This window comes from Bos mutus, chromosome 5 (assembly GCF_027580195.1).
Source record: "Bos mutus isolate GX-2022 chromosome 5, NWIPB_WYAK_1.1, whole genome shotgun sequence".
NCBI classification, from domain to species: Eukaryota; Metazoa; Chordata; class Mammalia; order Artiodactyla; family Bovidae; genus Bos; species Bos mutus.
Window position 1 is genome coordinate 62,161,673 of NC_091621.1, and position 22,096 is coordinate 62,183,768.

General features: G+C 41.4%; 2 protein-coding genes across 3 annotated transcripts; both read right to left on the reverse strand.

Moving 5' to 3' along the window:
• Positions 1-848: 848 nt before the first annotated feature.
• On the reverse strand, positions 849-9,320 carry MYF5 (myogenic factor 5). Of its 2 annotated transcripts, none has more exons than XM_014480707.2 (4): positions 8,720-9,320; positions 4,345-4,871; positions 3,417-3,492; positions 849-3,014 (listed from the first exon to the last, which is right to left on the reverse strand). In XM_014480707.2, the coding sequence occupies exons 2-4, from the start codon at positions 4,843-4,845 to the stop codon at positions 2,824-2,826; spliced, it is 768 nt and encodes a 255-aa protein (XP_014336193.2). In that variant the 5' UTR covers positions 4,846-4,871; positions 8,720-9,320; the 3' UTR covers positions 849-2,823. The 2 variants fall into 2 exon arrangements, with proteins under 2 accessions (XP_014336193.2, XP_070227067.1); XM_070370966.1 differs by having other exon boundaries at positions 4,345-7,491; positions 8,720-9,318.
• A 2,893-nt stretch (positions 9,321-12,213) lies between these two features.
• Positions 12,214-14,048, reverse strand: MYF6 (myogenic factor 6). The gene is made up of 3 exons (XM_005888298.2): positions 13,439-14,048; positions 13,058-13,148; positions 12,214-12,842 (listed from the first exon to the last, which is right to left on the reverse strand). The coding sequence occupies exons 1-3, from the start codon at positions 13,955-13,957 to the stop codon at positions 12,724-12,726; spliced, it is 729 nt and encodes a 242-aa protein (XP_005888360.1). The 5' UTR covers positions 13,958-14,048; the 3' UTR covers positions 12,214-12,723.
• Positions 14,049-22,096: the final 8,048 nt, after the last annotated feature.

Consider the following 22,096-nt stretch of genomic DNA (forward strand, 5'->3'; position numbering starts at 1 on the left):
ACCTCAAATAGAGAATTTCAGGAAATACCACTCTCAGATTAGGAATGCCACCTTAATGAAGAATTTAGGGCCATAATAGAGCCAATAATTTTATCTGACTTGCATTTTTCAGATGAAAAAAAAATAGGAGCAATCAAGACACCTTGATCTATATAACAGCTTGCTTCCAAATAGTACTTCCCAATTTCCATAACCTCACTGGACTCAGTTTTCCTATGTAGCCCAGTGAACTTGCATTTCATAGGCATAAGGAGAAAGGAATCTCTTTTGACTCTCATTTCCAGAGAACCCCCTCCCAATCAGACTACAAATGGGAAAGGGAATATTTTCCTTGTTTTCCTGTAAATTGACTGTCAGTGGCATGTTTCCCACCAGTGGAGGTGGGTGTGATGTAGTCTTAGTGGCAGCCCACCTGTTCACTCCAAGGAATTTGTAAGATGGCAAAATCCTGTCCTTACTTGAATATTTTGTCACTATCACTGTTTCTCTGCTCTTCTCCCCTACTTTGTTGGAGAAGGGAAGATTTTTCTGGGTCTGGATTACTGTAACAAACTCCCAAAGGCCCTTGTCAAAAAGTTTATATGACTGGATGTGATGTGTGTTGTGCTGAGCTGTTTACTGAGCAGATACCAGCCTTCACCGTTAGTCCACTGGAAATGAGATTAATTAAGCAAAGCTATCATGGAAAGTATTGTCTTTAATCATACATTGATCACCATCTGTACTGAATCCAGAGCACTGAAAAACTAAATACTTTGAGGCATTATTATATTAACTGAGAATATCAAGTACATTTGCAAGCAACTGGGGTTTGGTAGTAAAATTAATTTTTATTCACTTGAATTAAAAATTACATAGCTTTTCTGCTTACTTTTTAAAAATGCAACAATATGGTCATGTGTTTTAAAATTGAACTTAAAAAAAAGTCTTTAGATAGTTCCTTTTTTTCTAGTTCTACTAGGAACAACAAACTTCCAATTTCTTCATAGAAGTAAGAGACACTGTTTAACAGAAATGAATCACTCAAACTGAAGTTGAAATTATATGTGAATCTTTATAATGCCCTCTTGGATTCTTTCTACTTCAAATCCTCACATTATCAAATCATGGATAAAGAAAGACTTATCTGTGTGCTAAAAGTCAGCATCCCGTATCAGGGCATGCTGCTAACAGAGTGACAGTGGCTACAGTATTTTTTGAACCCATCCTGTCTTCTCTCCTTTTCTTTATGGAATAATGTCTATTCTTTTAACTCTGGTGACTGGACGAGCAGGAGAAAAAGCATATCAAAAATAAGGGCAAACCTCCCTGAGAACAGTACAACTGCCAAACTCCAGCAGGGCTTATATGCTTTGGCTGATGATTACACGTAACTGCAAACCCTTAGAAATTTTGAACCCATTAGAGGAGAAGACAATTATCTTTATCTGCTCATAGAGATGAACAACCAACTCAGATGCTTCAATGATATTTCCTTTTCATCTCTCTCAAAGGTAATAAATCTTGTGAGAATTCTTCCAATGATTGACTACCTAATTTTCCACTTAATTGTTGTATTTTCATCTCAATTTCTAAAGGAGATTTTTAAGTGATAAACAAAAAGGTACATGTCCATCATGCACACACAACACAGAATCATAAAATATAATTAATAAAATAAAAAAGGCTGTGAAAAGGAAGAAAGTAATTTAGAGTCTGCTTCACTTTACTATACATTGTGTAAATTTTCTTATGCCAGCACTTTAGTGATAGGAAAAAACAACTCGATACCTTTAAATACTTTATTGACAATATTAATATACTAATGTATCAAGGTATTTTTGGGAAAATAGATATATATCACCTTAACTCATGATTTCTAATGTACTATAGATATTATAATGATGTAATGTTGTACATTCTTTTTGTTTAAAAATCTGTTATTGTCCTGAATACCTTCTACTTTTGCTCCACATACATACAACTTTATGTTATATGGTACAACATTAAGATAAAAGAAAAATTTTAGTTAGCAGACACCTTTGAAATATGCTTGAAGTAGAAATGTGGTATTTTCATCTGTGACACCAACAGGACCTAAACTGAGTCCGCGAGATGCTATTCAGATTTATCTTCAAAACCCACTGTTTCAGTACTTTCAGCCCCACCTTAAAGACACCATATCAGTGACTGCCAATTCCATTAGGGGGTTCTTTTAACAAAATCATAAACCAGAATATTTCCTCACTTAAACAATTTTATTTATGGTGGAGTTTCCAAAAATCTCTTATATCTTGAAATCATCCACAAAGTACTATTTTGTGCTTAGATTAAAAATGTATTTCTTATAAGAAAATGTTAAAATATATACCATTAGGCAGTATTGTTATATTTTATTTAACACAATATAAATCAAAAGATTAAAGAGAAAAGCAAGACAGTTAAATATATTTAAAACTCCCTATAACTGATTTACATCTATTCTAATGTTTTAAAGAAAAAAAAGCACTAAACATCAGAGGTAATATTTTGATAAGCAATATTTATAAAAATATATAAGTTAAGCATTGCAACAAACTACCTTTGATGAACGGCCCCTATAAGAAATAATATCATTGGAACTATATATCTAAAGCAAAGATGAAGGAAAAGAAGAAAAAAAGAAAGTATAAATTGCAATAATGACTTTTTAAATACACTTTCTTATAAAGTGGCAAGATAACTATTTACAAATTTACAACAGAAAAGAAATGTTTATTTACAGGTTGTCTTGCTTTGGGGTTTTTGGTACCTCCTTCCTCCTGTGTAATAGGCCTTCTGGCAAAATTGATCTAGATTTTTAGTTCATAGCACATGATAGATGAGCCTGGAACTAGAGGCCCCTGGAGTTGCAGGTTGAGAATCGGTGCTGGCAACTGGGGAGAGAGAGGCTGGATCCTGGAGAGGCAATCCAGGTTGCTCTGAGTTGGTGATCCGATCCACTATGCTGGATAAGCAATCCAAGCTGGATAAGGAGCTTTTATCCGTGGCATATACTAAGGACACAAGGAGAAAACCATTAAAAAAAAAAAATCCTTGCTTATGCTGCCGCTTAAACTGCAGGTCAGCACCTTCGAAACCCAAAGGTCGGGTGGTTACAGAAAGCCTGGTAGAAATTTGCAACAAATATCTAGCAATTCATGGGGATGAAGTTGGGGAGTGGAGAAGCACCTGGGTAATATTTCAAGCAAAAGCTCACGTCTGTGTGTATATGCATGGATGTATCTGTTAGGAGGATTTTGAGTAGAAGATGTGTGTTTATTTTGCCCTGCCAAAACCCCCATAAATACCATTCTGTTCTCTTCCCAGTACTGCATGGAAGAACAGACTCTACTTTGATAGGCTAAATTCTGAAGTTGAACTGGTCTTTAAACTCCTCTGAAGTCATTGGTTCTTACCATTTGGTACATCAGGACAGTAGACGCTGTCAAAACTGCTGCTCTTTCTGGACCAGATAGGGCTGTTACATTCAGGCTATAATAAAAGACACAGAAGAAGCCGTTTGTTTTCAGGTCTTGGCAAAAGGTGCTCCAATCTCAGGTGAGGCAGTGCTTGCCCACCAGCTCCATAAACTGACCACTCTCAATCACCTTTATTGCCTTGATTTAGGAAGGGCTAGCCTCACCAATCGCAAGGGCACTGAGGTCAATCTCTGTGCTTGGAGAAGAGGAGAGAGGCAGCAGAAAGAAGAGGGTGGAATTCAGCAGCAGTGTACACTGGGTTAACCATGCAAAATGGATTGGAGTAGAAGGAAGCCACACTAATTCAGAGAGAGAACACTTTCCCAAGGCAGAAACACATTAAAACCTGGCAGTGTTGGAGCAAACGCCCTCTGAAAAGAATGCATGAACATCTTTCAGCCAGGCATCAGCAGAGTAGGGGCTGGGGCCATGCAGGCATTTCTTTGTTTCTCCCTTCAGTTACAAACCGTGGGACAGTGGAGGCCTCAGACAGTTGCCTTTAGATGTTAGTGTATGTCAAGGTCCACTGGTAGTATACACTGGAAATAAACTGAGTAATGGAGAAAACATCTGACTGATCATTCACAGCCAGCTATCTCAAGTGACAACCTGCTCCTTCAGTGTGCACCTAGAGTAGGTAGGAAGTCAGGACAAAATCCTGTTCAACAGCTGTCTGTGTGCTGGCATCTGTCTAAATGTGGCATCTCTCTTCTCATCTAGATGTGGTGAGCCCCACCCCGCCCCCCAATAGCCAACTATCCACCAGTAACCACTGAATATCTGGTTGCTACACCTGGTCTAAATGAGATGTAAGGATTTTTGTAAAAGTTGGGAAGGTCCTAGCAGGTACAGAGCCATCTCTTACCATGCCATCAGAGCAACTTGAGGTGGGGCTGGTGGGCTCAGAGCAGCTCTGCCCCGGCAGGCTATAGTAGTTTTCCACCTGTTCCCTTAGCAGCTCCTGCAGACTCTCAATGTAGCGGATGGCATTCCTGAGGATCTCCACCTTGGGCAGCCTCTGGTTAGGGTTGGTCGTGGTGCACCGCTTGAGCGTGTCGAAAGCCTGGTTGACCTTCTTCAGGCGTCTCCGCTCGCGCATGGTGGCCGCCTTCCGCCGATCCATGGTGGTGGACTTCCTTTTGCATGCTTTGCAGGCCCACATGAGGCAGTGGCCGGCCTGGTGGTGGCCCGTGGGTGCTCGCACGTGCTCGTCCTCGTCTGAGCCTTGCAGGTCTGCCTTGTGAGCCCCGAAAGCAGCCACTCGCGGCTCAAACTCGTCCCCGAACTCACCCTCGGGGGATGGGATGCAGGAGCCGTCGTAGAAGTACTCAGAGGGCGAGAACTGGCAGCCGTCCATCATGTCCATCGTCTGCAGAGAGGCAAGGGGTGGGCCTGGACAGCAGAGAGATAGATAGGGGAGAAACCGGAGCCTGGCGCCGCTGAGGGCAGGGAAATCCCGGGCCGAGCTCCCTGGTCGGTGTCTCTGGTAATTAACAAGGGCAGACGCCTGGCGGCCTGGGTCTGCCGCGCTGGGGCTGGGGCTCTTTATATATTCTTGGGGGAGGGAGGCCGGCCCCTGTGGCCCCGCACTATTAGCATATCCCACCGCAACCCCCGCCAGGGCTGTCTGGGCAAACCTCCGCCTTTTCTCTAGAGACAGTTCGCTGTTTACTGCCCTTTTTGACGCTAATGGTTTTACTGCGTTTCTGCTGGGGCGGAGGTGATGGCTCCCCAATCCGCTTACTTGCACTCTTTAGATTACCTAAACCAAGGGACACTTAGAGGGTGTCACAGACAAAAGCAACGAAGGAAATCCAACTTCGTACAATTGCTCTCGCATTTAAAAAGAAAATCGGTAAATACAGCTACCCATTTCAGTTGACACCAAAAGCGGACCCGTCTTCCCAATATGAGACATGAGGGACCAACTTTATTTTCAGGTATTTCTCTTTTTCGTGAACTTTAGTTGTGTCAGGAATTTTTTCAGCCATTAGGCCAAATAACAGTTGCTAAAAACTTCAAGTGGCACTTTCAATAATGAAGTGGCTCTAGATTTTTTTAATCTGTTTTGTTTCTCATCAGATTGCAATTATGTAGGCTGTATGTTATTGGGGGTAACCTGGCAGGTTCCTTTTCTCCAAAAACAGCTTGCTCTGAGTTTTCTCTCTGCTCATCTGAAGGGTGTGGGCACAGGAGGGCCAGGTGACCAGGAACACACCTGGCTTCCTCTCCTTCCCGCTTATGTGCCTGTTTGCTGAGCGCCTCCTCCTGTGATGGACCTGAGCAGGCGGAAGATCCACCCTGACTGCGTCTCTAAGATTTGTATTCTAAGAAACCAGGTTTTAGATGATGAACTCCTTCCCAGGGGCTTGTCTCCCTTCTCCCTCTTTCTGCCCCGCCCTGTCATTTCCACAGTCTAAACAGCCAAGCTGGGCTTCGGGGTTGCTAATTTTCTGCTTTCAGGCAAACTAACACCGTTACAGATGCGTCCCAGCTGCCGGCAGGGCAATCTTTCTTGGCTCGTGTAAAATTTCCAACTCCTTCGACCAGAGTAACTTCACACACTTTGGCGACAAAAGCCTTACAGAAAAGCAATCACAGCAGGGTCTTTGAAACTTCTTGGCTAGAAGGCGGGAGGCGAGGGCTTCCATTTAAGTGACAATGACCCTATTAATCAGCTTTCGTCAATCCTCCTCCACCCTGACTTAACTCACTATCAAAATCACTTGCGGTAGGGGGTGGGGAGAGGATAGTTTTTATATATGGGAAAAAACTATTACTTCAAGGTCTACACAAATAGACTTGAATATTCTGAAGTTTTGGACTAGGCTTGTGGACTCAAGAAGCGAGTTCGCACCTTGATCTTGGGTCACAGTCCAGTAAACTGTTGTGACTCTGAATTAACAGGGGCTGAGGGGCCTTCTTTTCTATTACATTTTTCTAAAATTATTTCCCGAAAGCAACCCTGACAGGCAGATTCCCCCATCTTCAGGGGCCAAAGAAATATTAACTTTCTCAGGGTGGAATCTGCTCTCCAAAGGGAAGGCCCCAAAAAATCAGGGGTAGGAGAATGTCAGTCACCAAAGTTTGCTACAAACGTGCCTGCCGCTGTCCCCTTTCCCAAGCTCTGTCATCTCCAAGACAAAGACACTACCTCCACCACCACCATCACCACCCATCCCTTGAAAATCTGGCTCCTTTTCATACCAATGGACAGCTTAATTGGGCAGTGGGAATTCATCTGCACCTTATTTTTAGAACTGTTAACAAGTAGATGCATTTGAAATGAATAGGTACCCAGGGCTACACCAGATAAAAGAATTGAGTTCCTAAAGGACCCATCCAGGGGAGTGGAAACATTCCAAAGTGTGCACGTTGCCACCTCAGAAGCACAGTAGTGGGTAGATATTCTCATCCAGAAATTCTCAGCCAGGGACCACAGGTTCTGGTCAGCAGCTATAGTAGCACTTTCTTTGGCTCTGTAGTCCAGACTGTCACACACTGGTCAAAGCAAATCAGACCTGTGTTCAAATTGAAGATTCGGGCACAAATAAATTTGCTCCTTCAAGTTTAAGTGGAAGATAGAAGTTATGCTTCTGGCTTGTCTTTCAGGCGATTTCTTTCCACAAAGCACAAAGTTGTTAAGCATGGGATATTTGTAAGCAAACAATTAGAAGAGTTTTCTCTTGGGAAGCTCTGTTCCCAGCGCTTGCTATGTATGCACTCAGTTATGACTTCCAACAATTCTGTGGCAACTGTAACTGGACCCATTATTAAAAGAAGGTAGCCAAGCTCGGGAGTAAGTCATTTGCCCCAGGTCACTCAGAATTGGAAACTAGGCATCGCTTCTGGAGGGCTTGAGCTCCTAGAGGTGAATTCCATTTGTTTCCTTCTCCAATCAGTTCGGGCTCCGTGCGCGCCCTTAGCGCTCCAGAGCAGACACTCGCAAACGCAGGTCCGGGGAGCTTTCCCTCCGCTCCCGGCTTGAGAAGACGCTGTCACTCAGGAGGCCCTGTCAGGAACCAGAGGTTAAGGCTGTCTTTGGTAAGGTGATCTCAAAACAAATTTACCAGAGTGCCGCGGGCCAGTGGAACTAAAGAAGCCGAGAAAACACAAGCGCCCGGCGGCTTAATGGAACTTGCTGCGGGGGGGAACAGGGTCCAGGGTTGAGGACCCTTGGGACCTAAGCGCTGAAAAGAGGATCTCAGAGCACCAAAGTTAAAAACCGAGACAAAACTTTGAGACCTCTGTCAGGGGCTAGAGGAGAAAGAGATCAAAAATGGGAAGCAGGCTACAAAGAAGGTAGGAAGCCAATGCGTTCAGAGATGCCTGGGCCCCCCAAATCAGGAGATAACACCCTCGTTCTTTTCCCAGGAGAGACCGTGGGAGGGGAAAATGGGAAACTGAGTAAGAGAAAAACAGTTTTTGTGTTTTTTTTTTGAGGGGGGAAATTGAACAGAGAAGTATAAAAAAAAAGTTAAAATTGACTTTTTAAAAAAGATCTTTTCCATTGCTCTTCTTCTCAAGAGAAGAGGGTGGCCTCTTCTCAAAATCAGACCATATTGGCTTTTGCTTCTCATAGAAAAGAATGAAAATACAATCTGTTTTACCCTATTTCTCCAGGGACGTGGATGTCTTCCATGTTCCACCACTGACTCTGCTAGGAAAATATCACAGTAGGCAGAAGATGAGAGGAAAAGTCAGCCCAGCTGGGTCATATAAATAAATGCTCACTAAGATTCTGATGAAGCAGATATAATGGTTTTTAAATTTTTGAGTTATTTTACATTCTGAAGCAAAATAAACACATACTTTTCTTACAATTTAGACTTACGAGCAGGTTTTAATTGCAAAGACCTTTAAGTAATCATCAACTTTTTTTTTTTTTTTGAGAGCCTATTTTAGTTTGAGCATTATGGCAACAATCCTAGTGTTGATGGACAGACCACACCAGCAAAATGATGCTCAGAGCTTCCTTTTCTAGTAAAAGTTGCCCACCCTAGGAATTCTGCATGATTGAAAATTCTCCGTGTTTCTCTCAGCAGGAGAAATTAAATATACATAGGAAGATAAGTTCATTTCAATTCACTTCTGCCCCTATCTGAGACCTTATCAACTCCCGGATAATGGAAGTTGTTCTTGAAATTTTGCTCATTATATTTGACATAACAATGTGCTGAACAATTTCAAACCACTATTAGTTCCGGGAACCAGGCACACCTAAGTAAACACATTAGTACCTGCCAAAGCTGCTGGAAGAATTTGTGGAGAAGACAGCTGAGGAAGACATCGGCCTCTGCCTAGTTCGAAGACTCCCAGGAGAGATCAAAGGCCTAAGTAAGGACTTTAAGCAGCCTTGAGAGCAGAGAAAGTAGGCAGTCCTTGCAGCATTGTCTTTGTTCCAGCACATGGCATAGGCATTCCATCTCACAGGCTGACTCTGAACTAGGCTTGCAAAAAATTGCTTTTTCAGAATGAAACCTCTAGGAAGGAGGGTCATCTTTTGTAACACTGCTGACTCTAAGGGAGTGGCTGGAGGAGTCTGCTGGAGAAATGCCTTGATAGCTTGGCTCTTTAAGGAAATGCCATGTTATAGCTAATTTACAAATGCATTAGATTTGGAGATGGGATATTCAAAGTTTGAACTAAAATTTTTTAAATATTTTTTCCAGATAAGGTGTTGTAGGAACAAAGTTTTGAGATGAATAAAGGGGACAAAATATTACTAAGAGAAAAGCACAGATGGGTAAATTCTAGCTTTGAATTTAAATGTCTTAATAAGGGTGAAGGTCACTATAGCAACCCAAGACTTCTCTACCAATCTCAAGAGGAGTTGGGATCACTGATTTTTAGCATCATACCTCCACCCCCAAATCATATGAAAGAGTCTGAAAAAAAAAAAAAGAGTCCTTTAGACAAAGGGTATTTCCACTATTTTCAGGCTTGAAATTCAATGATCCAGGTGTGATGATTAAAGTTAGTTTAAGAAAGCTAACATTTGATGTTCTACAGATTATTTCTTCGGTAACATACAAGAGAAAATCACTTGTTATTTTATACTTAATAACCTCTGAAATGAGGCTCCAGTTTAAATCTCAAATTGCTTATCTTTACCGAGTCATTAACATCTTGATTTTCTGTTTCCACAGCCCTGTTTGTTTTGGCTTTGGCCTTAGTCAAGATTACCATCATTAATATCAAATAAAAACATTTTAATTGCAAACACACCAAGGATTCACTGGGAAGCCTACCATGTCAGTTGTAGCAGTGGAGGTCACATGAAGTCTTTGGGAAATATTTGCTCTATTTAATGAAGAGACTTTCTATGGGCAAACTTATTCCAAACAATTTCTCAGGTTACTCAACTAAGAAAGATAAAGAGGATTTGGTTTGCAAAGACCAAATAAAATCTATCAGCAAGTAAAGTCCATGAATTGATAAAAAACATTCTGCTGCTGAGCAGCTTATAACACAAATCTTATTATAAATATATGTGCAATTATAAAGTTAAATGAGTTTACCTGCTCGGTTATGATATCTTATTTCAGTTGAGGCATGAATCTGATTTTCTAAAATATAGAGGTGTGTGTATGTGTGCATGTATATATATATATGTATATATTCCATATATATATATTAGGAAATCACTATTGATTCTCAGAAAAAATCATAGATACATAAAAAGCATGATTAAGAGGTATACATACAATCAAGACATTTTCATTCACATGTATTCAGATTAGATAATTTGCAATGCTTGACCACATACATTTTAATTAAATGACTTCTCTAATTTGGAGTTTACTAGCTAATTACTCTGGAGAAAGAGCTTTTGAAAAAGTTGTCAAATTCAGTCCAATTATCCTACAGACCATAAATGTATCTTCTCCTTTCTCAAGGCTTCTCTTTCATGATACATAAATGATTAAGGGAGGAAGTTGGAAGCCATTGTTGTCTACTGGCTTAAAATCCTGGCTCTCTGCTCCAAAGTATCCTTTTCTCATAATAAGAAATAACAGCAGGACTTCTCTCACAGATCTTTGTAGGATTATATGAGTTAATAGGTAAAGTGTTAGGAATGGCTCATTCATCTGGCTGTTGGTCTCATTGTTATTAATACTATCCCAGCCAGAGCCTGAAAAGTTAGACAACTAAATCTGAAGGAACTGGGACTTTCAGTGGAAGAAAAGCTGCTTGATGGTAAATCTAGTCACTAATGAAACATAAAAACAGCTAACATTTAATGTTTATTTTGTGTCCCATTTTGGTTAAAGACTTCACAGTGAACCTTCACAACCCGAGGAATTATATAATGAGGAAACAGGACAAAGAGGAGCGGCAACGATTCAATCTAGTTATCAGCCCACAGACGTTCAGCAGTTTGCTGAACTCACCCTCCCACCTGCTGCTTTCACACTTTTGAGAGGGATCATATGTCCAGATCAGTTTCCTCTATGTAGCTTTCTACATTTTAAGAGTATTTTAGGAGAAACGAATTATTCATGCGCCCAGAGATTTGCGTAACTGTTACACGCAGGCAGAGGCCTTTTGAAATGCTGAAAGGGCAAGATACTGCTTCTCGCCTGCAGGGGGCGCGGTCTGTGGCGGCATCTGGGACTTGAGTGGTGGGCGTCAGGTCCAGGCTGGGGCATTGGGTAGCAAGGTTGGGCTAGGGGATGCTGGGTTCGATTTGATTTTTCACGTTTTTGAACTGGACAATAGCTGTGGAGAAAAAGAGGAAAGGAAGCAGTTAAGGGAGGAAGGGGAGGGAGTGAAAGTGCCATCTACAGAATGAGAGAGAGAAGTAGCCATTCCAAAGCAATGCCTTGCCCTCCTCCTAGGCTTTGCTTCCCACCGCGATTCTTGGTGGTCGCTTCTTCCTGAGGTTACAGGGTAAACAAACCTGGCACACGTTGTAAAACCCTCACCGTGAGGGGCTCCTGGGGCTTCAGGCCTCTCTGCGGCTTCGCTGTTTAGTCCAGCTAAGAGGTTTCATGTGTGCTGTGGTCTTTTGCCCTCAGCCAGTTAACCCTTACCTCTCTGGAGGCAACCTTCCATCAAAGATGCCTCCCCCACCTCAGGAGACAGATCGTCCCCCTTCTTTTATCTTTCTATTTGGAAAACAAACCCAAACCACAAGAGGCCTAGAGGATATTCCAGTCTTCAAGCCACCAGTCTAGTTCAAGAAAACCAGGCAGGGACCAGAGACCTTGCTTAGAGGCCAGGGCAGTCCTTGGTACACCATATGAATGCTTCCTCAGGAAGGGCGCTGCCTGTAGCGTCAAAGAGGGAAAGTAACTGGGGCAAAATTAGCTGGATTTTTTTTTGGTATGTGTGGTTATTTCTTGTAAGGATGAGACTTTCTTGGATTGAAGGATTCAGTTGTTAATTTTGATAAAGTAAATCTCACCCAGATCTCCAGGTAAAGGGCTCTGTGTTTTTAGTTAAAGAAATTTCTTTTAGTTAAAGAAGAAACGGGATGTTGATAAAAGGGAAAAAAAAGGACGGATTCCTTCCGAATGGTCTTCACTTCTAACCACAAATGTGAGATCTACATGAGACAAAAAAATGAAAAGTTTAATTCAGGCACAGGAAAACAACCCATTTTCCTCCTTTTAAATCGACCCATAGGTCAAATAAATGGGTTTGGGTGGTGTCTAAATTAAAATGTGGTTCACCTTTATTTATGCCCTCTAAACATTTATTTTTTTCAGTTGAATCAAATTAGACCAACTTTTGTTCATATAGAAACTTATCTTTTAATATTACAATACCAGGATCCTCGCACATTTTATATACAATGTCACTCCACATTTAAAATATATTTCTTAGGTTTACATAAAAAATGGAAGTACTAATGTTATTTACAAAAATACATTCAATACCACTAACATTTAGATGCAACGTTCCCACTTTGCTTTAAACAGGAATGAACTTCTTCTGAACATGGCACAAAAGGATCACCGTAATAAAAGTAAATATATTACAAAACCAACCAAACAAAAAGTAAAACCGCTGATCTAAGCCACTCGCGGTTCCCAAGATACAAGCCCAAAGCCGAAAGGCTTTTTCATCCGAGCGTGCACAGCAGTTTCCAAAAAGTTTCTTTGTGAATATGTCTCCTTCCCTATCATAAACTCCTGGGTCTGGCTTCCTAAATATTAACGTAACGTGATCTAAAGGATTAGGCGAAGCAGGGAGGGTGGGATCTTCCTGCTCCGTGGAGAACGTCCGGACCACTGAGTTACTTCTCCACCACCTCCTCCACGCAGGGGAGTTTGTGTTCCTCCGAGGAAATGCTGTCCACGATGGAAGAGAGGCATCGAAGGCTACTCGAGGCCGATGAATCAATGCTTGTCCCTCCTGGGAGCAGAAAATACACAGACACATAAACATACTTCCCATGGAAGGAAGGCAGCTCTGCTCCCCGCGCCAGGCGCGGTCGCCGCGTTGGGAGCGCCAGCTCGCAGGGCACATCCCGGTTCCCGCTCGGCTCCGAGCATTGTTTTGTGCCCCCAGAGAGCTTCCCAGCCCCCTCCCGGGAGTTTCTCTAGTAGCCCTGTGCCCTTTTACTTTACCTTCCTTGGCAGTTATCACGAGCCCCCTGGAATGATCCGAAACACTTGGCCACTGGGAGCTGCAGGTGCGCAGGAAATCCGCACCCTCAAGCTGGAGGAAAACCGAGGCAGCAGATTAGTCAAGAAACATGGGTTCCGGGGGTGGGTTAGGGGGCCGTTGGTGGGGGTGTCTCCCCTGTTTCCTCAGGCCGGGTACGAATTTCCTGCCTCTTGCAGGCACCCGGTGTTCACGGGTCACCGGGGGTTCATTAGAGAGGGAGCGGGAGGGGAGGGCGAGGAAGGGGACCGGGGACGGAGACCGAGCAGCTGGAGGTTAAGGCCCCGAGGAAGGCACCTAATCAGCCTATCCATTCCCCGCCCGGCGGCAGCATCTGGGCTCACATTTTCTTGCTTGGGTCTGTAGCTGAAGGGGTCCACCCCTAACTCCTGCATTTTGTCCTGCTGATCCAGCCGGTGCAGCAGGTCCTGCAACCGCTCGATGTAGTTAATGGCGCTCCGCAGAATCTCCACCTTGGGCAGCCTCTGGTTGGGGTTGGCCACAGTCCGTCGCTTCAGTGCCTCGAAGGCCTCGTTGATTTTCTTGAGCCGCCGCCTCTCGCGCAGGGTGGCGGCCTTCCGCCGGTCGGTGGGGGCAGATTTTCTCTTGCAGGTCTTGCAAGCCCAGATCAGACATTGGCCGGGACAGTGGGGAGGCTGCAGGCCTGGGGGCGCCAGGACATGTTCCTCTCCGCTGCTGTCGCTCCCGGCTTCTGGGGGCATTTGGTCCTGGCAGGGCGACAGGGTACCATCACTCCCTGGATACAGAGGAGAGCCCTCTGCCACTTCTAAGGGCTGCAGGGTAACATTTTCCCCGTCCAAGTAGAAAAAATAGGAGCCAGTTTCAAAAAGGTCCATCATCATGTTCTCTTCCTTGGCCTCTGACTTGGTCTGAACAGGGTGATGGGCTCAAAAACCCAGAAGGTTCTGGGTGGTTACCCAGATGGCATTTAATTAGTGCGGTGACATAAGTCGCCCCAGCTTTATATATAGTAGCTCCTGAAACTCAATCCAACTTTTAGCTGTCATGGAGCATCAGTCTCTCAATGTGATTACAGCCAGTGCTCTCTAGAATACCTAGTTTGAAAGAAAACTGAGAAGTGTCACCTTCAGAATGATGTGACAACCTATATGCAGGACAGGTTAAAACAAAATACATGGACTCCTAAATTTAAACAAAGCATCGAACACTTCAATTTGGGACACTTTAGAGGCTAACCTGCTTACAGGACAAGTTCAAAACAACTGGGGATTAACACTGCACTGTTCCCCTCCCCCAGGCTCATCTGAATTCTAAGTATAGACCCATGATGAAAGATTTCAAAGGCAATAGCCATTGCTCCAAAATAGCTTGTTTAATATTTGCAGAGTGGTTCAGCTCTTTTCTCTCTCCTGCCTCTCAAAAAGATGCTATTCCTGTGATAAAACCATTACAGTCCTTCCAAGGTTATACATGACTTTCAGGCTTCAGCCTCCATAGCAGCAGGTAAATCTCTTTCCTCTCTTTTACTAAGGTTGTATGACAGTTTGGGAGCTGGAAGGGGTGCTAGAGGGTGCTCAGATTCCTTCCTTGGCTATCTTTTTCTGGAGGGTGGCAACGTAAGATCCGAATTCCATACCCCTCCATGGTGGACCAGTAGTACCTATAAGGTGAGGGGTGGGACTGAGGATGGGGATGCAATGAATGTAATAATGTCTCTTGAGTAATAGTTTTAGTGGAAATAAGACTCATAGCTATTTGATATTCCAGGATTCAGTGTGGCACTCTAAGGTTCCTCTGTTAAGGCTCCTATTCTACACTGTGTGCTCACGGCTTTTTTATTCTCTTTCTTGGCACCCTTTGATGCCAGATAAGTTGTTTCTTAGGATTCAGCTGAGAAAGGTAGCAGCGAAGATGCAAACCAAGGAAGAGTGTGTTTACCTGCAGCTTGCCTGTGGTTCAGAGCACATAGGTATGGTGGTTGGGGAGGTATAAGAGAAGGATGAAGTGCAAGGCCCCTAAGTTCCGAAGAAGTCCCTTCAAGTCCTAGCTAAGTTAATTTCTGTTTCTGTGTGCCTAGGCAATACTAGGTTTTGATTTCTCTTAAGATAACAATGGTTGCCTTATGGAATTTTGGGGACAATTCGATTAACTGATCCCATGCGTGTGAAGCATATAACCTTACATTAGCTGCTTGATGAACATTAGTTATCATGGAAAGCATAAGGCTATGTCAAGGCTAAGACCATTTCTTACGAAGGAAGTGAAGCACAGCTGTAGCAGATAATTTTTCCTCCTATTGAAATTGTTTTATTTTGTTATACCCTTTCCTTTTCCCTTCCCTTTCCTTTCTTTCCCAGAGCTCTGGAAGACTCTTTCCAACTATAAATTGCCTTTGGGATGACAGTCACCTCTGGTTTTGGCCATTAGAGTCAGTGCCTGAAAAACCAGATGGAAACATAATATCTTCTTCTTCTACCCCAAGCAGTGATAATTATAGGCTACGCTCAATATGATTTCATTTTTTAAAATGAATAGGCTGAAAACAATGTCCTTGGACTCAATGGTCAGACAATGTAGAAACTAGTTACATTTTTGAGTTAAGTCACTTACTCCATAAGATAAATCTTCATTATTTTCTGATCAAGCCATAGACCTGAGATGTTAAGTTTTGCCATTTTGTGCTATTTTTACATTTTTGTTATTGTGCAGCTGTATATTCCTTATGAAGTATGCGAACCATTTTTCAGTTTTTAAAAAAGTAGGAACTATAGGGAATAATAAGAATCTAATACTTTTGTGCAGTTTCTCCTATTTCTGCCAGTCCCCTGGTTGCTAGTATCAGCAGTAGCGACTACAGATTGGAGGCTCCAAGAATTCATGGAATAGTCTTGAATATATTATGGAAAATTACCCTGTGCTCTTAACTTCACTCTGTGCTGCATCTTCTAATGAGAAGGCAATTTGAAAAGTCATTTTAAGCAGTAAAATTATATAGCATTATTGCTAAGATTATTAAGAAAATGATATCTGAAATTCATTTATTCAACATTTTTGAGTTACTGAGTGCCAGATAGTGTCTTGGGTGCCAAGAATAAAGCAGTGAAAAATGATCCCTTTTCTTATGGAAATGGAATCTAGAAGGGTGAGTGAGATTGACTAAGCAATTAAAAAAATGGGAGAAATAGCACTTGAATTGGGGTGTCAAAGGCCTACATCACAATTACTTTGAGCCTCTGAGAACTTAGTCAACCCTAATATCTCAAATTCTCAGTTTTTCACCCATAAAGTACATAATGACAAAGATACCATATTCTCAAAGGTCATGATAAAGTTTTTAAAAATGCAAAGTCACTTCAAAAATGTTGCATACCCAAAAAGAAAAGTATTTTAATTACTGCAATTAGGTTTACAGAAAAAATGAGGTTAGAAAAATATTGCTTCTCAGAATTTTGTTGCTTGGATGATAGAAGTAACGTGTAAGGTGATAACGATTCTCAGACTCACCTCTGATTTTAAGACGTTTCGGGCAGATCTGAGACAGTTTATGCATCATGAACCTGCTAAAGAATATGGAAGTGCACTTTCCCCTTTATTTTTCCCTTATTTAAATATCACCACTGGAGAAACAATGAGTTCAAAACATAGAGAAGATTCTAGAAAGAAGAGGAAAAAGCTTTGGGGTGCCAATCAAGAGCAAACTTCCCAGACAGGGGTGGCATTTCTTTGTGTGAATTCAGCTATCACTACTGAATTGTCATTTCTTATTAAATTACAAAACCCCTTTAACAACATTCTCTAGAATTCAGGCCAATAATATTAGTCTTGTTATTCACCTTGTTCAAACAGATTTTTCCCTTTTTTGTTGTTTTGAGGGCTGAGGTAAGGATGGGAAGAGAGAAAAAAGGAAATGCCAACTTGGGAAATAACCATTTTTTATTAGATTAGGTAATGGGAAAATACACAGTGATTCCAAACAACTAACTAGTGAACTCTTGGAACTCAAACTGTTTACAGAATGTGAGATGCCTGTAATTGCAATTACATTATTTCTCAGTACAACATGGGAGACACAGATCTCAACAAGTGGTCAAAACGGGTTTATCCTCCAAGCTTTAGATAGTTCAAGTGCATTTTTTAATTATGAAAAAAGTAACTAATAAGAGAATAATAAAATTAAATATCAATAAGTCACTTCAGGGGCCTAGAGTTCATAACGAAATGTGAAAGTAAGTTAGTGATAGAATTGAGAGTTTTCAAATAGTTTTCAAATTATTCTTACTTCATGCTTAGTTATTTGTAAATGTATTTTCTTCCCATCATCTCCACAAAATCTTGAATATGTCCAGCTTTTCCCCTCTGTGAAAAAGTGTAGGAGGAAAAGGATTATAGTTAGTCCAGCCAACAGTGGGTTTCCACTGTGAGCTTTTGGGAAGGTGTTGTATCTGGTAGCAAAGCAGTCTTGGATAAGTCAGAAACTAAGTTCTAGCTATTCATAATTATACATTCCAGGCTTATTTTAAAAGAGATCAAATGGCATATATAATACATACATCATAGATTTGTTGTTAGCATAAAATGGAAAAATATATGTTGAATCCATATTATGGAGTGGGCACTCAAAAATGTTAATTTCCTTGCTTCCCAATTCATACGGCTTCTGATTGAAATAGCCAAAGGGAATTAATTGAAGTATGCAGATCTGTTAAGACAGATGTTTAGGATAAATTTAGGGATTTATTTGTGTTAATTGTGTTATAGAAGTGAAAATATTAACACTAGTATTAGTTGCTCAGTTGTCTCCAACTCTTGGTGACCCCATGGACTGTAGCCAGCCAGGCTCCTCCGTCCATGGGGTTCTCCAGGCAAGAATACTGGAGTGGGTTGCTGTTTCCTTCACCAGGGAATCTTCTTGACCCAGGGATCCAACCCAGGTCTCCTGTATTGCTGGCAGATACTTTACCATCTGAGCCACCAGGGAATATTAGCACTAGGGACTCCAGTAATTGTTTCGTGTGTTTATGCCCTCAGCAAATTTCTGTTTACTCTAATTTAAAAAAAAATTACACAAGTGACTAGGAAATTGGAGGAAGAGAATGTGGTTTCTTATGAGTGTGTAACAATGAACAATCTGTCACGAATGGATGGAATGGTCTGGGAAGTTCCTAAGATGTTGGGTTGGTATTTCTAGGGAGCAGATTTGAAGATTTTTAACAGACCTGACGATTAGGGTAGTGGTGACCATAGGAGGAAGTTCAGGGAAGAAGTAGACACAGCATCAGTCAGGAACTGATGAAGAGGTTTTCGTGGGCTATACCTAGGGACTTTGGCTAGATTGTTGCATTTGTTGCTCAGTGACTAAACCCTGTCAGACTCGTGGCGACCCCCTGGCCTATGACACACCAGGCTCCCCTGTCTGTCACCGTCTCCCCTAGTTTGCTCAAACTCATGTCTGTTGAGTCAGTGAAACCGGGTTCAAAAAAGCAGATTCTGTCATAGCTGAAAAAGCAGAACTGAGGGCCAGATAGAAAATAGTTATACTTTTTCAGCAGCGGAAAGAAAGAGGAGGAAAGGGAATAAAAGAAAGAGGGGCTGGAGGAGGAGGAGCAGGAGAGGAAGAAAATGAACGGCATGAAGTCCAGCCTGTGGGGAGAAGAAGGGTCAGCTAGCAAGGCCAGGGAGTGGCCCTAAAGAATAGAAGGTGAAGGAAGGGCCGCTGACTGAAAGGGAAAATTCAGAAGAGGCAGATTAATGCTCTCAATTTATGGCTGCTAAATGAGTAACATGAGCCCGGGCACCTGTAATTTACCTAATCTTCAGACAGTTTGTGCCCAGAGATTCCCAAACACCATGGTAAATATAGCTTGCGTTTAGACTGACAGAATGTTCGAGTTACTGCTGAGGACAAGGGGGAGGGGCCCAACCACGCAGAGGAGAAGGGAAGCTTTTTTTTTTTTAATTCAATAAGGATTTTATTTGTAGTTATAAACATTTCTTTTTTTTGAATTGGAGGAAAATTGCTTTACAGTGTGTTGGTTTCTGCTGTACAACAATGTGAATTAGCTGTATGGACATTCCCTCTCTGGTCAGCCTCTCTCCCCGTCCCTATCTCACTCATCTAAGTCATCACAGAGCACCAGGCTGGGCTCCCTGTGTTACAGACAACTTCTCAGAGCTGACTGCTCCACACATGACAGTGTGTCTGTGTTGACGCCACTTTTCTCCATTTGTCCCAGAGGCAAATCCCCTGCAACCTCCAGATAGCGGCAGTGAGAAGCTGGGCAGAGAAAAGCTGGGCTGGGCAGCGGCCTTTTTCAAGCAGCTCTGAAGAAGTGTGTCTAAGACAAGCAGAGACGAACCAGAGAGGCTGCTCTTCAGATGTTTCAAGAAATTTATTTTTTTACTCTTTGCTCTCAACCCCCATATAACCTGTGTTCAGTTCATGCGCTAGATACAGAGGGCTACTGAAGGAAGCTGCAGCTCATTTATTTTCTAGGCACAACATCTAGGGAAAGAGACAATAAATAGGAGTGTTTCTCCTCTACCCCAGAAACACTCATTCCTTGGTGCTTAGAAAATGAAATTCCCTTTAAAATTCTGCGCACTCCCTGTCTTCACTCAGATTGAGGGATTTTAGAGCATCATTTGTGAAACATTACAATGTTTCTAGGTTAAGTGTTCCTACCCTGTGGGTTGCCAACTGGGGAAGGTTTGCTTAGGACAAGTACACTGAAGGTCCTGCTTTCGGGACTAAGCTTGGGAAATCCCCAGGCAAATCAGAACAAGCTGTAAGCATCTATCCAGGATAGATGGGTAGAATCTATTCATAGATATGAGCAATGGACAGAGTACAGGATGTATAGGCTTTTTTCTTTAAAGAGAATTACAGTGATTACAAGTATGGGATTTGATGTTAGACATAAGTTCTAGACTCAGCTCTGCCACTTGCTAATATTTGACCTTGGGCAAGTAATTTTAACTTAAGTCTCAGCTAGTCCATAAGATGGAAATAATATTACCTTATAAAGTGGTTTTAATGATTAAAACAATGTTAATAAGCACCTAATATACAGTATCCAGCACACAGGAAACAATACAAACTGGTATTATTTCAATTGATAGAAGAAAAGAAAAATCACCCATCTACCTCTTGCCTCAATAAATCATACTTTGGTTTTTTTGTCCTACATATGACCAAAAATTTTATATTATGTAATATTATATAATGTAAATTTTATATTAAATAATTTTAAGAATATAAATATAGTATCATGTATTTATGGTCTTTTTCACTTAAACATAATAGTTTATGTAATCATAAACTTTATTCATGATGCTCCATAATAACTGTTTAAAATGTCTAAGATATATGGAATGGCCTTTCAATGTTGTTTACATCTTTTAAAAACTAAATGATTGTGATCTTCAGATGATCCAAATTATAGTAGGGTCTGGTGTTACCAGCTTGCTAAGCTAAACAGATGTCTCTAGTATAGAATGGTTAGCCAAGTATTTTGTTACTGCCCTCCAACTGGCTGGTTATGACATATTGTCCAAAATAGTTGGTGCTTTAAAGCCTATGTCAGAGCCTACTGTGACAAATAGTCACCACTGTACAAACACATTTATCCCATAAAGTTTCTCTACCGGTTTGGAAAAAAACAGTTGTTTAATCAGACGTACACACACATTTCACACTTTTTCAGAACTTCAGACATTTCACCTTGAGATAAATACATGTTAGCTTTTAGGATGGTAAGTGGCAGAAGCATGCCAAAAGTGAGAAAATGTTTAAATTGTATATATCCTGGTGCTTTTTAAGTACAGGAATTATTTCAGTGTGTTGCTAGTCACATAAAAATTAATCATGTTAAGTTTTGTCTTCTCTAATTTCAAGATCTGGGCTAGGTGTTGTGATTGGAAAAGCCATGCTATATAATTTCACAATGTAAGCACAATCTTTTTATTAAGTATTTTTTTTTCTGTTTAAGTATAAACTATATGAGATTAAAAGCTGTTTGACACTGTAAGATTCCAGGATTTGTACTTTTAGAGTATAGCATAAAGAGTAGCTATATTAATTTATTTTGTAAAGTTGTAGCCATTAGTCAATTTTGAAAAAAAAAAAAAGTGGCAATTCCTGTGTTGAAGTACTTTAGATAAATGATTTCATTATATATCACAATGTTTTGGGCTTCCCAGATAGCTCGGTTGGTAAAGAATCCACCTGCAATTCAGGAGACCCCAGTTTGATTCCTGGGTTGGAAATATGCCCTGGAGAAGGGATAGGCTACCCACTCCAGTATTCTGGCCTGGAGAATTCCATGGACTGTATGTATAGTCCATGAGGTCACAAAGAGTCAGAGACAACCGAGTGACTTTCACTTCATTTCACAATGTTTTGCCAATATGATTTATCTCCATTTTAAAAAGGGAATAAAACAATGAGAAATTAATCTACTCTCCCCAAATCACACGCTTATTAACTAAATTCTGGCTCTTAGAGCATCTCTTACAGCTCATAAATTGATTTATATAATCAAAAAGAAGTCCTTATTCTGAGTCTCCTTACAGTGCCCAATAGAAGAGTAGTCTGCAATGGAAAAGTCTTAAGGGCAAGTTAACTTAGGGGACCTTTCAGTGTTTATCTGGCCACGCGTAGGATAACTTCCGTTTTTCTAGTGACCAAAAGAGGTACTGTTGATAGCTGTTGGCTGAGATTTGGACCTGTGTTGACCCATTGGGAAATAATGATGCAATGGTATTTTCCATGTACAGTGCCATCCTGTCCCAGAGGTCATGAAATTGCTTCTCAAATTCAAATGCTTGAAACCCATGGTCTATTGCTACTTTAAAATACACAGTAAGAAGGAAAGAGAAAGACAGTGTAGTTTAGCACACTTACGACAGGGTAAAGGTGGAGTGGAGAGACCTTACTATCCAAGTCTTGAGTTACACAATGCGTATGTGCGTGTATGCGAAGTCGCTTCAGTCATGTCTGATTCCTTGCAACCCCACCAGAC

Bases quoted from the DNA above. Each gene is read 5' to 3' on its own strand.
- MYF5 (XM_014480707.2), bottom strand. From the start codon at position 4,845: ATGGACATGATGGACGGCTGCCAGTTCTCGCCCTCTGAGTACTTCTAC. The intron at 3,493-4,344 runs GTAAGAGATGGC...CTTTTATTATAG, and splicing joins CAAGTTGCTCTGATGGCATG to CCTGAATGTAACAGCCCTAT. The intron at 3,015-3,416 runs GTAAGAACCAAT...TTGTGTCCTTAG, and splicing joins CTGTCCTGATGTACCAAATG to TATATGCCACGGATAAAAGC.
- MYF6 (XM_005888298.2), bottom strand. From the start codon at position 13,957: ATGATGATGGACCTTTTTGAAACTGGCTCCTATTTTTTCTACTTGGAC. The intron at 13,149-13,438 runs GTGAGCCCAGAT...GTTTTCCTCCAG, and splicing joins ACAGACCCAAGCAAGAAAAT to CTTGAGGGTGCGGATTTCCT. The intron at 12,843-13,057 runs GTAAAGTAAAAG...TTCTGCTCCCAG, and splicing joins CGTGATAACTGCCAAGGAAG to GAGGGACAAGCATTGATTCA.